Genomic DNA, 15,868 nt, shown 5'->3' with positions numbered 1-15,868 from the left:
TACGTCCAATCACATGAACTGAAAAGCGGGAGGCATTGTTAACCCCTCTGCTGTGATCGGTCGATGACAGTCACATGGCACAGATGCCTTGTGCCGTGATGGGAGTGCACGTCAAACCTTTACAGATAAATGAAGCCCTGGATCTTACAAAACCGTTGAAGTGCAAATCCTGTCCATTTGTCAGTGTTTGGTTCCACAGGGATTAATGAATTTTCCTGTTTTACAGTTTCACAAGAGCAGAAAGGGTTTTAACCATTAACTCCACCATTAAAGGTGTAAGGTATGGTTTAACACACGTTTCATGCTGCTGCCTTACCCGCCAGAGACCAACCCGATCCACACGGTCCCCATTGCCTGCATGCATTTTTAACTGGACAGGCGGACATCCACCCCACAGCAAAGCTGATGAGTCAGGAAGAATGCGAGAGAGAACCTTGTTAAAACTGCCTGGCCTGTTTTAGTCAGCGTCATTATATTATTATGCCTGTAGGAGAATGTATATCACTGGGGTGGAAGTGCAAAGAGACACATGACTGCATACAGAAGGGCCATTCAAACTGATGACCGCGAGAGTCAAGCACTGCTCACTTTCAAGCCTTTTGGGCCTCTGTGAATCAGAATAAAGCATTATTAAGAAGCTATTACAGTAAAAGAACTAATGAGCTGAAAACTACATATGGATTTGGATGTGTGGCTCAAAAGAGTACCCAGGACGAAACCCTCAGGTGTAACCAGAAAATCTCATTATGAAATATTCCCCCCATAAATCTATAGCATTTTATGATATACATTCTTTTGTCCACAAATTCAGAAAAAGTAGTCTTGTTTGTATTGTTCATGATGAATCGTTGCAGGAAGACATTAATAATTGGTCGGGAGCGCCCTCTGCAGGCCATCACAGAAGTAGACGTACAATTTATATGATCTAGGAGTCACATCCAGTCACACCTTTTCAGCAGTGAGTACCAACGAAATAGCAAATAAATGAAACCTCTCAGTGACAGCAGAGGACTTACCTAGTAATTCATCACCAAAATAAGAAATTATAAAAGGAACATGCTTCACAGTGTATAGAATCCTGAAATGGAGCCTCTTAAAGCTCTCATAATGACTTGCCATGCACAAAATGTTTCAGAATTCAGGTGCCATAACAACCTGGTTTGTGAGCCTGAAATATATTCCTCTCTTTGTATGTATTCCCGGTGCACTTCATGATGCATTCTGAACATTGTGGTTCATGTCTTTTGTTTCATCAAGGCTGTCTACATAAGAAAAGTGAATCACCGCATTTCAGATATCCAAAGAAACATTCCGTAGAAGTACTGACAGACCCCTACCCCCAACTTAGGCATTCTGTGACTTGCTAATGGAATCAGCTATTATTGCAAAAAAATTATTCTTGTTGCTCAAATAAACTGACAAGAAACATTCAACAATTATCTTGGTCTCTGTTTTTTATATATATATTACACATTCTTCCACCGTACACAAATGTAAATTCACACAGCCTTCTTTACAAAAAAAATATATCACGCAGTGAAAATTAATGGGATGTGTTTTTGCTGTTGTTTTTGTTATATATTAAACCTTTTGAAGATTGTGCACATACAACAAAAATAGACGTTCGTGTAAGCTTAAAATGCAGTTTTCCAGCGCCAGTCACGCACTTCGAGATCTTGTGATCATCGACCATACACCAGTGCCTTGCTTCTGGGAGCAGAATCCATCTTTTATTCCTCTCTGAATTGCTGTGACTATTCATCCTCATCCTTCAGCCTGACTCAAGGTGCAAAGATATGACAGGCATCATGATAACCCTGTCAAATTTACATTCAGATCCATGAAGTTACAGGCAGATGGCACAGGAGTCTCATTGTCACGAATATTCACATTGTCAGCTGATCTGGGGCCAGCGTTTTGTGGCGAGGTCATCCCCGTAGCTTGCCGAACTGATCTAAAACCAGTTGCTAAGGGCCGTAGTGTGACCAGAGCACAGTCCTTTCTGTTTCCTTCTAAGCTGCAGTACCACATATCACAGTGTGAGGGCGCTGTCTCCTGCCCTACCTCTGAGAGGATTGGAGGAAGCAGCCTTGAACTGAGGCAGGTAGGGTGGCACGGCCCTCTGTGAGGCAGAGCTTGAGGTGCTGTTCCTTGAACTGTGTCGTGCCGACAGAGGGTTGTGCTCTTCAGGTGGTTCAACGCGTGTCTGCGCCTCTTTTCTAGAGTTCAGATCTTGCTCGTCCCCACTGCTCTCTTTGCCTTCATCATAATCACCATCGTCAGCGTCTCTGTGTTCTTCTTCCACCTCATCTTCATCCTCCTCATCCTGAGACCCCATGCCCAGATAGTAAAGATCCTTCACCAGCCCTCTGCTCTCAAGAGCTTCATCATCATGCTCTGATGTCTCAGAGAACTCGGCCATGGAGTTATAGGAGCGATGGGTGTCAAGCTCTCTGGAGGAAGGGGTGAAGTTTTCCAGCTCCCACAGACCTCCAGTGAAGGAGCCGGAGATATCGGAGAAGTTGCCCTCATCACTGGAGCTGCTCTGGTTCTCCTCTTGCTTGTGGGACAGTCTGGCTTTGTCAGACTGCAGCACTGTGGTGTACATTACTGACGACTGGCCAGATGACTCTTGGGTCTTTGTTGAAGTTTCGACAGTAAGAGCTTCATCGCTCTCTATAAGTTGAGTGAGCTTCAGGTTCCTTGGAATTCTCTCGTTTTCTTTCTCTTTTTCTGGCACTGGTGGCCCGGACTTGGTTATGATCTCAGCTTCTGAGATTATCTCAGAGACCAGCAGCAAAGGACAAGAGGTGAGGCCATCTGGGTGTCTGAACAGGCTCTCAATGTTCTCCACCTGTATGGTGAAAACATTAAAGACTCATAAGTGGCTAATTCTAGGATCATTCCCTCCCCCTGCTTCACACGTGAAACCTTCATGAATGAGCAGATCTTCACAGTGCAAACAGACATCTAGTTCTACCCACCGAACAAGAGACAGAAAGGAAGTATAACTTTGACCTTTTATTAATCCCCTTCTCTGCCCTACTGTATCGTTGAAATGAAGGGGCCGAGCTCAGTGCCACATGATTCCTGGAGTAGAGCCATTAAGTCTTTCGCTAAAGGTCATGAGTTGAGAGGGTCAGTCCAACACTTCCTTTCCCACTGCCCAAAATAAACCCTCATTTGATACACACATCCAGGCACCTAAATGAAGCCTTTAAAAAGTGCTCGTCAATGGCTGTTCCTCATTATGAGGAAATTGCACATGATGGAATAATGGTTGTGAAGTTACCCAGGCTTCCATAACAATGGGCTGCAGCTTTATGAAAAGCATGAGGTGTGGTTTTTCCCCACATGACTTGCTACAGAGCACACATTCTATCCAAGATCAAATATGACTTATAACACTCATTTTACTCAAGTAAAGACGTTAGCTACTTAGCAACACGATGCAATTGCCTGATGAGTAATTGAACCTTTCAGTATGAGCGGTAAACACATAATTTCAATATAGATCTAATTTCCAGCCGTAACTAAGATTTCTTTCCTGGTACAGTAGGAAAAGAAATGTACATTTACATAATTTTGCAGAAACTTATTCTGAATGACTTAAACAAGTGCTTTAAAATATAAAATACAAAAGAGCCCCTTTTAGATATTAAAAGGCAATAAATATATATAGAATATGCCAGAATATGGTCAATATTAAATTTACATCAAGTCCCTCTGAAGCAGTGTTCAAAGCTTACTGGTACTGATTTTAGTGACAGACATGTGAGAAGTGTTTGCGAGTGTCACACCAAGTATGTCTTCTGGACATCAAAATAAATACATGTAAATAAACAAGAAAGGACTGCTGGCTAGTTACACATGCTGGCTGTCACCCAGAAGATGAAGGATGATGATGCATCAGGAAGAAACTTTTAAATTGGAGAAGCAAATATATGTGCAAGGTCCAGTCTCCTTCCTTCCCCCTCTGTTTTCCTCCGTTCTCAATGTCCCACAATGTCCCACAAAACGTATCTCCGCTCAAGGAATCTTGAGAATCAACCAATATTTAATAAAAGGCTTGAAGGTACTCTACCTGCAGATTAGGTAGAGTGTACTGGATAAATTTTATTATTATGCTATTAATATGATGTATAAAAAAAATTAAGCACAAGTATATCTCACCCTTCTAAGGTCTATGCCTTGAGCCCAGGAGCAGTTGTTGGGGTTTGGTACATCTTTCCACACCAGCTTTTTCATCCTGAAACAGAGGAGCAGAACATCATGAACATCTATTCTACATAATAGATGCATTTATAATAGATAATATCTACATAACATTTACATATATGATTAGCCTAGTATCTGTAAGCATGTATAATTGGCAAATGTATGTATTGTCATGTATTAGCCCGAGCAGACCTCTGCCACCAGAGGCCAACACCCGACACAGGAGTATTTTAGTATTCTGGGCCTCTTGCTTTTTTGGATAATAAATTATAAATCATATCTCGCCATCTGATCATATCAATGTTATTTCAAACAAACTGTCTATGTGACCCAGGTATCAATATTTTTTTCTGCTCCACATTATTCAACCTCCTGTGAGAAGCACTGTTTGTTGAGTAATAGCTAACTCTTGTCAGATTAAATATATTTATAATTATGTGTTAAATAAATAGAAATTTTAATGTGTAAATCACAACAATTAATGTGTAAATCACAAGATGCGGGTTTGAAAAAGTCCCTGGTCATTTAGAAATGTTTTTTAATCAGTCAAATGTTGTCCTTGCACTGCTGTATGGAGGAAAGGCTGGTACTCCAGACATCTTGCAACCTGGAAACAAACAGAGGCTTCTTACTGATTTTGGGAGATTATGAGAGTGACAAACAGGACCACAGACAGAAAGGCTATAATCATCAGGAGCATGTAGGCCGCAGGGTCATCTCTTGTGACTGGAAGGTAGAAGAGAAAATCCAATCATTAGGCTCAATCTTTGGCAAAAATGACCACAATCTACCCCAATCATCTCCATCAAAAAAATCAAATGTAATCCTTTAAAAAAGGACTTACCAGTGCAGTGAACTGGCTCACCTTCTCCATCTACAAGCACAGTGTAGAGAGAAAATTGATATTTCCCCGAATCTGAGAAATGACCTGAACAAAGAGCACAAGAGTAACAATGTCTATTATACTACTGTGCTGTTGTGCTGAACAGAGGGGAGGAAGAAGAGGTCAAAGAAGAAAACATAGTTAGTCAACACTAATAAACTTTATATATGATAATTTACTTTTTTTTAGCTAGTTAGAATGCAAATAAATCATTATGCACAGATGTATGTCTTAATATAGGAATATGAATTCATAAATTCTCACACACTACGCCTCTGCTGCAACACATGCACTGCCTTCAAGGTGGTGCTTGGGTGGTTCTAGCCTAGTGGGTAACACACTCGCCTATGAACCAGAAGACCCAGGTTCAAACCCCACTTACTACCATTGTGTCCCTGAGCAAGACAAGTGTCTCCAGGGGGGGACTGTCCCTATAACTACTGATTGTAAGTCGCTCTGGATAAGGGCGTCTGATAAATGCTGTAAATGTAAATGCTTATCACTGAAGGAGCATCAGATCATTTCTTGTCCTTCTCATCTTGAGCCTCCTCTCATCAACAGATGACCAAGATCTACATCCAGACTTTTAAGTTGTGACTCCCCAGCAGAGTCTCTTCAAGGATTAAGGACATTTAACTTCTCCATTTCCAAAAACATTAACTAATGTTAATTCTGTTAATGTTAATTCTTCATACAGGTATGAATTATCAGATATGAACTACAAAGTACTCGTGTATGTTGCTCTGGATTAGAGCATCTGTGCAATGCCATATATGCAAATGTAAAGGGAATGGGGGCCAAACATACCATGTAGTTGGGCAGTCCGATCAAAAGCCTGCACTCTGACCCACTTCGGTCTTGACATGGCCACTCCTCCTAGCTCCCCATCCAGGCTCTCCTCTGACCACTCAATTACAAAGGACAGAGGAGCTGGGCTATCAGACAGCAGGGTCCAGGATAAAGCCACACAGGTACTGTTCACCACCAGAGCACTGAACGCACGTACACAACGGCCTGGAAAGTAAACAGCAGACAGTCATTTAAAAAACACCAGCGACACCTTTTAAAATTTTCAGATGACATATTTCAGAAACAAATCTAATTATTTAAAAAGCCAAGCTGGTCCTACTTAGCTGAGAAATAAGAGTTTTGTGACAGCTAATAGGTCCGCTGTTACATTAGAACAACAAATTGCTTCCGTCAAAGCAATTACACACTAATAATGAAAATACAAATAAGTGAGTGTTAAAAAAAAAAAGAGCAGCAGAGCTTTATCAACCTCCCTCATGGTCACAGCTATTTATGCAGTCTGCATTAAAATGCCGCAAAGTCAATTAGATTCATTGCTTCGGTAGAAATATGCATGACGGTGCCCTTTCTGATGCGTCTTTTAATGCCATCGCCTGAGTCTGATACATGATCTCACAATGTTATAATTAAAGGACATCTTGACCTTCAGCGAGTGGCTAAACGTTCAGCAAACACTGATTTAATTTAATCTGCGAAAAAGCCCTGGCCTTTAGCATGACGTATTACATTTAAAAACGGAACACGTAGAATAATAAATGGGACCCCGTGCAACAGGCTGTCTACACCACCAAGTTATTATTTTGATACTCACACTTTGAGGGCTTGGTTAACGTCATGTTGATATTCTTGTGTGAAAATCCCATGGCATTCCGGGACATAACAGTGACCGTATGGTCTTCCTGTCCCCACTGGAACACGTAAGAAGCCACCTGATCGGTTTCATTTGACCAAGCAGCCCCGCCAGAAGCCTGGTGCTGAATTCTAAATCCTTCTGCACAGTTTGGTGGATCTTCTGGTGGTAGAGGCTAAACGAGAGAATGCACACAAATCTTTTCTCTGTTTATTCTGGAACAAAGGATCTCTCAAACTGGTTGCCATGGAAATTGGTAACTATTCACAAATTAGAAAGAAATGGAGTGCATTCCAGCATTAATTTCACTTGAAAGAAACGTACATACCTTAAAGAGCAGGGTGACATTGGTTTGATTCCTTAAGGGATCTTCATGGAGCACTCGCCAGAAATCTGGTCCACTGTCAGGAGCTGCAGGTAACACAGCAGGCAGTCATGAGAGTTACATGGCTGCATTGCTGTACTGAGTCATTAGACACTCATGGTCAAGTATCACATACTTGATAGAAGAAATACAGCATTTTAAAAAATATTTAAATTAATTAAAATTTAAAGAACTGCTTTTTTTCTAAGACATATTCAAAATTGCTACATTGAACATGAAATCATTAAGATTTTGGAAATGCTTTCCACTGATCAACCACAACATTAAAACCACAAAAGGCTAAAGCATATAACATTGATTTACAAGGTGAGTGAAAAGTATTTTTTGAAAGTCTTCGGTTCTGAGTGACTTAGATAAGGGACAGTTTATGACTGGATCGAAATAATAGCAGCGCTTAAAATATGCACTGGTTAGTGCCTACCAAAAATGAAGGCTTGATTGCTGTAGACTACATAAACCCCTTCTTATAACCTCATCTAATAGGATCACACTTTAAAAAAACCTCTGGAAACCTTGTTCAGGAATGGTTTTGGAATGAGTTCACTTGACTTCCAGATTCCCCAGATCTCAGTGCCTGTTTAATGTGCTGGAAAAAATAAGTCAGATTTGTCCCCAACTTGACAACTTACATAACATAAAGGATCTGCTTGTACAGCCCTGGTGCCAGATACCACTGGTCTTGTGGAACCAATGTCTCAATGGATTCTGGGAGCACAAGGGGGACCTACACAATATTAGGCAGGTGGTTTTAACATTGAGGCTGACTGGCATGTAGATTGCTCACATCTATTATCAAATGTACACATGCAGAGACACTTTCCCACAGTCACTTTCCTAATAATGGTAGGTAAAGAGCTTCACCTTTGCTGTTAGAAATGGTAGAATAATGCACGTCGCTCCAGTCGCTCCAGTAACCTGAGCCATTATGCCTTACACAGCGTACCTCAACCTTATATACTGCACATGGCTCTGTGATAACAACCTCAGCCCATGGCTCCAGCATGGGTCCAAGCCTCTGCAGGAACGAAATACACACAAATATTCTTTATGGTAATATGAACAGAAATCAAATCCACCACCACTCCAGTCAGTCAGTCATGTCAGTGTGCATTCCACTAAAATACCTGAAAATTCCGGAACCAAGAACCAAATTTCAACTTGTGCTCTGGCAAGCCTACCTGCCAAGGTGTGCTGGATCTCTCCAGGGCAGCAGCGTAGCGCACCTCATACTGCAGTGCATAGGCAGGCAGGTCAGGGCGGCTCCACTCCAGCCTCAGGCTGCCGTTGGGCCTTGTGACTGCCAGCACATCTGTGGGTGGGAATGGCTTCACTGGAAAAAAAAAAAGTTTCTTTAAGACTACAGTCATTCACAATCAGATGTTGCAATTGGCATCAAGTCCATTTATGTGGAATCTGAGCAAGAAAAAAAATGTCTTAAAGCTTCATCTTATTGTTACCAAGCATTGCCCTGGAACAGGGAGTAGCTTGCAAAGCTAAGACACCACATCTGATATGTGGCAACACTCACCCACATCAATGGGTGTTATGTATACAGGAAGTGAACACACTTCTCCCTGCCCTCCAACCACTTCCAGCCACAGTTCGTAGCAGGAGATCAGCCGGACTATACGCAAGGTACATTTTCTCATCTGCTCCACTCGATCACACTCCACTTCGGGTATTGCACCTTTTAGCTCCTTGGACATACTCTCGCACGGACCATCAAAACGCCTGGTCACGTGAAAAACACAAAGCCACAGAGGTATTAGGAAGGAAATGCAGTACAATGCCTTACGTTATTGTGAACATAATACCTTGGTTATACTAAAGGTCTTTGGCTTTACATTAAAACTTAATCGATTGAACTCAATTCATGTTGTACTGTTTATTTAGTTGCTGTGAGACAAAAAGTTGTGTACCTGTACAAGAATCTGACATCCCAAGAGCTCTTGTTCCACTTGCAGGTCATTGTATTAGTGGAGTCAACAGTTGTCTGACATGTAATGCCTGCGTTGAACCCTCCTGTAAGTAAAAGACGTCCAGAAGTAAATTAAAGTGGCTGTGAAGGGCAGCACAGTTCAGTACAGTGCAGTTTCACACCCACCTCTGGTGAAGACTTTTGCATAGGTGAGGCTGCAGTGGTCCTTCTCTCCTTGGTCACAGCAGAGGAGCATATCAAACCCCGGCCTCTCGGCCCTCCAGCTGACGGCGCTCGCGCTCTCACTCATGACCGTGTACCGGCTCTCTGGGATCGGCTCCTGGCCATTCAGCCACCAGCGGATGCTGGTGGCATTCCGGCGCGCGTTGTGCATTGTGCAGCGAATGGTCACCTCTTCTCCAGGGTTGGTGAATACCACCTGAGGCTCGTAGCTGTAAACTAGAGCACAAGAAGAAGGGGATAACATCTAGATCTAGTTTTTTTACTTTTGTCCCTCAGGCTTGAGGCCGTCGTTCCAGCCATAGTTACCATGGCAACTGGGCCCAGCAGAACACAGAAATATTACCTGCATCCTGAGAGGACATTGGGCAATGAATACATTTTTGAAAAACATTAAGTGTTGTGTCAGTTTTCTCTGAAATCTGAGAATAAAGTGGGGGAACATTTTCAGTCTACAAAAACAACAATGGTCTGAATGTGCAGGACGTTATATTCACATTTACGTATTTCGGAGACCATTTTTTTTCCCATAGCACATCAACAAAATTAAAGTGTACCTCACAAGCGAAGATTTGGGATTATTATTAAAATGGGATTATTATTACTGCTTTCACAGAGAGTAATATCTCATGGTCATACACAGTCATAGAAGACTTGTCAACAAACAGAGAACACAGACAGCAGAATAACGCCTACTTCAAAAACACACATACTGGCCAAAGGACTTAGGATGATTAACTAATTGCTCTGTATATATCACCTAAATATTTTGCATATTTTATTCCTGCTGTAATCTGTGCAGGCAGAATAGATTGTGCAATGTAGTACCTCTAACCCTTCATGGTCAGAGGTATGAACGTGTTGACTAAAGCCAGTTTGTTTGAGCATTTAAATAAGAATTGTGGCCTATTTTGGGTGGTGGGAGAAAACCCGAGAACCCTGAGGACACCCAAGCTACCACGCCCCATTTGGTAGACACTCTTATGTAGTGCGACTTACCTAAACTCCCTTAAAACATCAAACTGATTACTACCCCTACCCTGCCATAAAACAAGGGGACTTACCATCTGGACACAGGTAAAATGGCTGACTCCAATTACTCCAGTGATCCAGGAACAGCAGGTTCTGGCTACGCACCTGAACCGTGTACACAGTGTTAAGGGAAAGGTCACTCAGAGACGCCCAGGTCTCATTAATTTCCCGTAAATGCTGAAAATAAGGGGGAAAAAAAGTGACATTTCAACACAAAAGTACAGGTTAAGAAAAACAATAATACATTAATCATGCACAAAAAGCTATTACCTTCCATCCACGCAGTTTGCTGCTGGAGTAGCGTACTTGGTAATGGAGTGGCTCACTACTAGCCATGGGAGCTTGCCATTTCAGTATCCCCTCATTCTCTACTGTGGTGATGTACTTCACACCAACTGGAGGGTCTGCAAAGAAGCAATTGAACAATATAAATGCCTTTATGAACTATCCACAAGCAAAGAATTAAGCAATCAGTGTGCCTTAAATTGCAACCTATCATAATTGAACCTGTTATTTAGATTGAAACAAATATGATCCGTATTTTCTGACTGATTCATCACTTATGCTTTGATTTGAAAAATGCACTGACTGATAGTGTGTTCTAATAAACCTTATCACTTTATCTGAAACTATGTGTAATGGTTATCCTGGCTATAGTAGCTTTCAATGACTGAGTATACATTTAAGTTACATAAACCCAGTAATATAATCCCTACAAATTTCTTATATTCTATTCTAAACTTGCAAATGCAATTACTCATTGTAATTTTCTTGATTTTGGTGCAACCTGTCACAAACATTCGCTTACATATTGTCTTACATATTGTCCGCAAACTTAGAAGAGCAAGAGCACCAGCCCCCATCATGCACACATTCTACCGAGGAACCATCGAGAGCATCCTGTCTAGCTGCATCACTGTGTGGTTTGGAGCCTGCAATGCGTCCTGCCAAAAAACTCTCCAACGCACAGTAAGAGCAGCTGAGAGAATCATCGGTGTCCCTCTCCCCTCCCTCCAAGACATCTACAGTACACGCCTCACCAAGAAAGCCCTCGGCATAGCAGCTGATCCCACCCACCCAATGCAAACCTTCTTCAGCCTGCTGCCATCAGGGAGGAGACTGCGGAGTCTCCAGGCCAGGACCAGCAGACTGAAGGACAGCTTCACCCATCAGGCGGTCAGGAAACTCAACTCCCTCCCGGCTCTGCCCCCACTCCCCTCTTCTGCTCCACAAACTTTCTGAACCCTAACACACACAAACTGACCATGCACTCTGTGCAGCTCTGGTCTGCCATCTACCTCACTTTCACTTCGTCACTTTAAACTTAAAACTCTGTTGCACTATTGGTTTTTGCACTCTCCTGATGTTGCACTCTCCACCATGTGCCCTTATTTGTATATGGTGTTTTTAAAATTGTATATTGTGCCTTTCTTTTTAAATTGTATTTATACTCTGTATTCGTTACTGTTACTGTTTTTGTATTTAATGTTACTTTTATGGGTCAGAGAGTAACGTAATTTCAATTCTCTGCATGTCCTGTACATGTGGCAGAATTGACAATAAAGTTGACTTGACTTGACTTGACTTGAAGTGTATCTGTAGGGCCAGACCTTCCCTGAGTGCTTTCTGCACATTCTGTGAAAATTTATCTCACAAAGGGTAGCAGATACCCTCAGATGGTGCAACTTCCCCACAGGAAGCTGCTCTTTATATAGATATCTAAACTTTACAGCCACACGATAAACCAGGGAAAAAACTGATGAAAGTGCTCAGGGTAAAGGGGGAAAAATGCTCAGATGATTCATTCTGAACGTCTCTGCATCAGAAGGACTGATAAAAGGAGCACCAATGCAATATACAATTTTCACTTGATTTATCCCAAATTAGCAGCACAGTAGCCCTCACTGTTGTATTTTATTACCATTACATGGCTCTTACAATAACAATCATATTCTTTTACTGACAAGTTAGGCCTTATCAGGGCTCTTAGTTTTGTAACTCAAAATCTATAGAAACCGAATGAGAATTTCTGGTGTCTTCCTCTTGTATGTCGCTTTGGATAAAAGTGTCTGCTAAGTAAAGTAAAGTAAATAAGGTTTGTGTCCAATTATAAAATGCACAGAGAAGAATGTTTGGATGCTTTCAGATAAATAAAAGGAAATACAAATAATAAATGGTGTTGGCGATTGATTGAACATGAGAAACATATATTATGTATTGTACAGTGAAGTTTTTTTTAGTATTCAAGACTGAATATTGTCAGGATTGCCTGCAGCTGGGCTCCACACCGGAAGCCAATCCTGACGCCCCATAAATGCCGGAAGTTTCTGCCCGTTCGGGGTCGCTGGCATTTTCGTGAACTCTCTGCACGAACTTGACCTGATTTAGTTTTATGTGTTTTGAGTTCTGGCAATCGCCACACGCCTACGGGTTTGTTTCAGTTCCTTATTTAAGTTAAATCGTTTTCGGCCACCGCGCCAGTCTTTATTTGTGTTTCTTTATTGTTTATTTGTTAATAAAAACCCCTTCCCAACATGTCAAACCTCTGCGCTTCCTTCCCTCGTAAGTCCGTAGTCGTGACAGAATGCCAGCGACCCACCCAAAAGCGCAGAGGTGGAAAGCAGAGGAGAAGAAACGCCGCGAAGGACTCAGCCCGGCGCGGCGAACGCGGACGCCAGGGGAGAGACGCGGCGCCCGTTCTGGTGGAGCGTTTTCTCCCCGAGAAGCCGTGGTACGCGGCGCCGCGTGATGACGTCACCCCCGGGAAACTCCGCGAAACCCGGAAGCGACAACGTCGGCGGGTGAGTGGGCGGAGCGATGACGTTTGCGTCGGCAGCAGCGAGGAAGTGACGTGGGCAGCGAGCGCAGAAGATGCGACCCCCACGATCTTCGCCATGTCGAGTCAAGAACTCTGCGCTCTGCTGGCAAGGCTCCCCGTGGACTGGGACGACACGGACGACGACGAGAGCACGGGAGACGAGAGTTGGGCTCCGCCCATCGCGCCAGTCTGCGATCGTCGCAAGGTCCGTGGGGACCCACGTCACTTCCAGGGGGGTGAGAAGCAGCAACAACGGCGCCGTTCCTCCAGCGAGGAGGTGGGCAGCCTCCAGCCCGAATGGCCAGAGTACTGCCCATGGGAGCTTATCGCGCCATGGGTCCAGGATGTCCGCAGGGTGGACGACCCTCGGAGTCACCGGTGGGAGGACACGGATGACGAAAGCGATGATGACGTGGATTTTCGGTGGGCGGTCGGTGCCGGGATGGCTCCGCCCAGCGTGCGTGTCCGAGATCATCGCAGCGTCCGTGAGGACCCATGTGACTTCCGGGGGTACGAGGTTGACACGGACGACGACCAGGATGACTCCGTTTGGGCAGTCGGTGCCGGGATGGCTCCGCCCATTGCGCCCATCCAGGATCGTCACGAGGTCCGTGGAGACCCACGTCCCTCCCAGCAGTGTGAGGAAAGCTGGTGGAAGAGGGCGACGGCAGGTCGCCAGCCAGCAACTGCGCTGCCGGGACTGCCTCGCAGGGAATCCTCCATTCCTGCTCCAGTCGCCGACCCGCCTTCCCTCTGCCCGGACGTTCCCCAGCGAAATGGCAGCGCAGCACCAGCGTCCACACCTGCTGGAGAAGACGTCCACCCCCCTCCACACCACACACCTACCACCATCTCCAGCGACGTGCCCAGCCCCGTGTGGGACAGCCCAATTGTCCCGGGACCCTTCAGTGGGGCAGCAGACACAGACGAGATCACTACCATCCTCACGTGTCTGACTGGATCAGCATGGGGCTGGAGCACAACCCTCTGGCAGCAGGGAGAGACAGACAGGAGTTTTCGGGACTTCCAACAGAGACTGAGGGCGGAGTTTGATCGGCCTGAGCCAGGGATCGAACTCTGCCCCTCCACCACATCCAGTGCCAGTCAGGATCCGGGGCAAGAAGACCCAGCACTGGTGGGCGACGAGAAGGTCGCTCCTCCCGAGATCCTGGCTGTGCCCCCTGAGGAGGTCCCGGAGAGCCCAGAGAGGGAGCCAGACGACCCTCTCTTCTGTCTGTCTCTGTCTGTGTGTGTCTGTGTGGCACATGTGTCCGTATGTCGCCCCCACTTCCCCTCTTTGTGTCCACCAGATGGCGACCCAGCCGCGGAGCCGAACCCCAGGGAGGAGGTTCCTGACCCGAATGTGCTGGTCCAAGGCGAGGTGGACAAGCCCCAAGGTACCCCTAAGTCCAGCCGGGGGGGGTGCTCCCCCAAAGAATTTTTTGGGGGGGTGCAGTTCGGGTTGGGGACTCCTCCTGAGGGGAGGGGAGGTGGGGAAGCGATGGAGCTGGGTCCTCCGGTAGCCAGTGAGGAGGGCGGGCCAGGCATGGGCCTGCGTCTGCCTCCAGAGGGGTGGAGCGCCATAGAGCCCCCGGGTAGGCATGAGGACCCAGCTGGGACAGGCATGAAGAGGGCCTGCTTGTCCCAACGGACGCAGAAGGGGCTAGCCGGATGGTCTGGCAATGCCCCCCCCCTTGGCACCAGGGCCGTGCAGCGAGAGGGGCTGCATAGTCCCAGAAGGCACCAGCCTGGGGTGCCTGGAACAGTCGCCGGAGGCTCTGGGACAATCTCCCTGCGCGGTGCAGGGGGTGACACAAGACGTGTCAGAAGGGGACATGTGGAGACAGGGCCCACACGTACCCAGATGGATCGGCCCTGATTATTGTGTGCAGGTACGGGAGTCCGGGGCCGCCATGCGGGACCACGCCGGGGAGCCAGGCCGAGGGTCCGGGGCCGCCATGCGGGACCACGCAGGGAGCCAGGCCGAGGCCGAGGGTACCGGGGGCCGCCATGCGGGACGCCCGCCCGGGGAGCCAGGCCGAGGGTCCGGGGCCCGCCAAGCGGGACCACGCCGGGGAGCCAGGCCGAGGGTCCGGGGCCGCCAAGGCGGGACGCACGCCGGTGGCAGCCAGGCATCGAGGCACGGGGCCGCCAGCGGGACCCACGCCGGGGAGCCAGCCCGAGGCAACCGGGGCCGGCCACGCTGCCTTGACCAACGCTCCGGGGAGCCAGCCCGAGGCACCGGGGCCGGCCACGCCTGACCACGCCGGGGAGCCAGCCCGAGGGACCGGGGCCGCCACGCCTGAACCACGGGGGCCGGGGGGAGCCAGCCCCGAGGGACCGGGGGCCGCCACGCCTGACCACTCCGGGGAGCCAGCCCGAGGGACCGGGTCCTCCAAGGGGAGGATACAGCAGGGCAGGAGCCCTGTGGTTGCCGCCGTCCGCCCCGCCCGCCTCCCACTGATGGTACTGTTGGGGCTCCGAGGACGTAGCCCTTGGAGGGGGGGCTCTGTCAGGATTGCCTGCAGCTGGGCTCCACACCGGAACTCAATCCTGACGCCCCATAAATGCCGGAAGTTTCTGCCCGTTCGGGGTCGCTGGCATTTTCGTGAACTCTCTGCACGAACTTGACCTGATTTAGTTTTATGTGTTTTGAGTTCTGGCAATCGCCACACGCCTACGGGTTTGTTTCAGTTCATTATTTACGTTAAACT

The 15,868-nt window shown here is 46.4% G+C and overlaps 1 protein-coding gene across 4 annotated transcripts in view; it reads right to left on the bottom strand.

Moving 5' to 3' along the window:
- Nucleotides 1–1,436: 1,436 nt before the first annotated feature.
- lepr (leptin receptor) overlaps nucleotides 1,437–15,868 on the bottom strand; it is a 30,956-nt gene continuing 16,524 nt past the window's right edge. For 3 of the 4 annotated variants that reach the window (XM_029001599.1, XM_029001600.1, XM_029001602.1), the window contains 14 exons: nucleotides 10,607–10,740; nucleotides 10,369–10,513; nucleotides 9,251–9,523; nucleotides 9,066–9,168; nucleotides 8,675–8,877; nucleotides 8,325–8,476; nucleotides 8,008–8,161; nucleotides 7,090–7,172; nucleotides 6,723–6,936; nucleotides 5,909–6,115; nucleotides 5,063–5,146; nucleotides 4,851–4,944; nucleotides 4,174–4,249; nucleotides 1,437–2,854 (listed from right to left, as the gene is read on the bottom strand). In XM_029001599.1, the coding sequence (XP_028857432.1) occupies nucleotides 2,033–2,854; nucleotides 4,174–4,249; nucleotides 4,851–4,944; nucleotides 5,063–5,146; nucleotides 5,909–6,115; nucleotides 6,723–6,936; nucleotides 7,090–7,172; nucleotides 8,008–8,161; nucleotides 8,325–8,476; nucleotides 8,675–8,877; nucleotides 9,066–9,168; nucleotides 9,251–9,523; nucleotides 10,369–10,513; nucleotides 10,607–10,740 (2,744 nt within the window). In that variant the 3' untranslated portion in view covers nucleotides 1,437–2,032. The remainder of the gene's footprint in view (nucleotides 2,855–4,173; nucleotides 4,250–4,850; nucleotides 4,945–5,062; nucleotides 5,147–5,908; nucleotides 6,116–6,722; nucleotides 6,937–7,089; nucleotides 7,173–8,007; nucleotides 8,162–8,324; nucleotides 8,477–8,674; nucleotides 8,878–9,065; nucleotides 9,169–9,250; nucleotides 9,524–10,368; nucleotides 10,514–10,606; nucleotides 10,741–15,868) is intronic. The other variant, XM_029001601.1, reaches the window with a different exon arrangement.

The sequence above is a fragment of the Denticeps clupeoides genome, chromosome 13 (assembly GCF_900700375.1).
Source record: "Denticeps clupeoides chromosome 13, fDenClu1.1, whole genome shotgun sequence".
NCBI lineage: Eukaryota > Metazoa > Chordata > Actinopteri > Clupeiformes > Denticipitidae > Denticeps > Denticeps clupeoides.
Note: the sequence above shows the minus strand (reverse complement) of the source record. Positions and strands in the feature narration are given on the sequence as shown.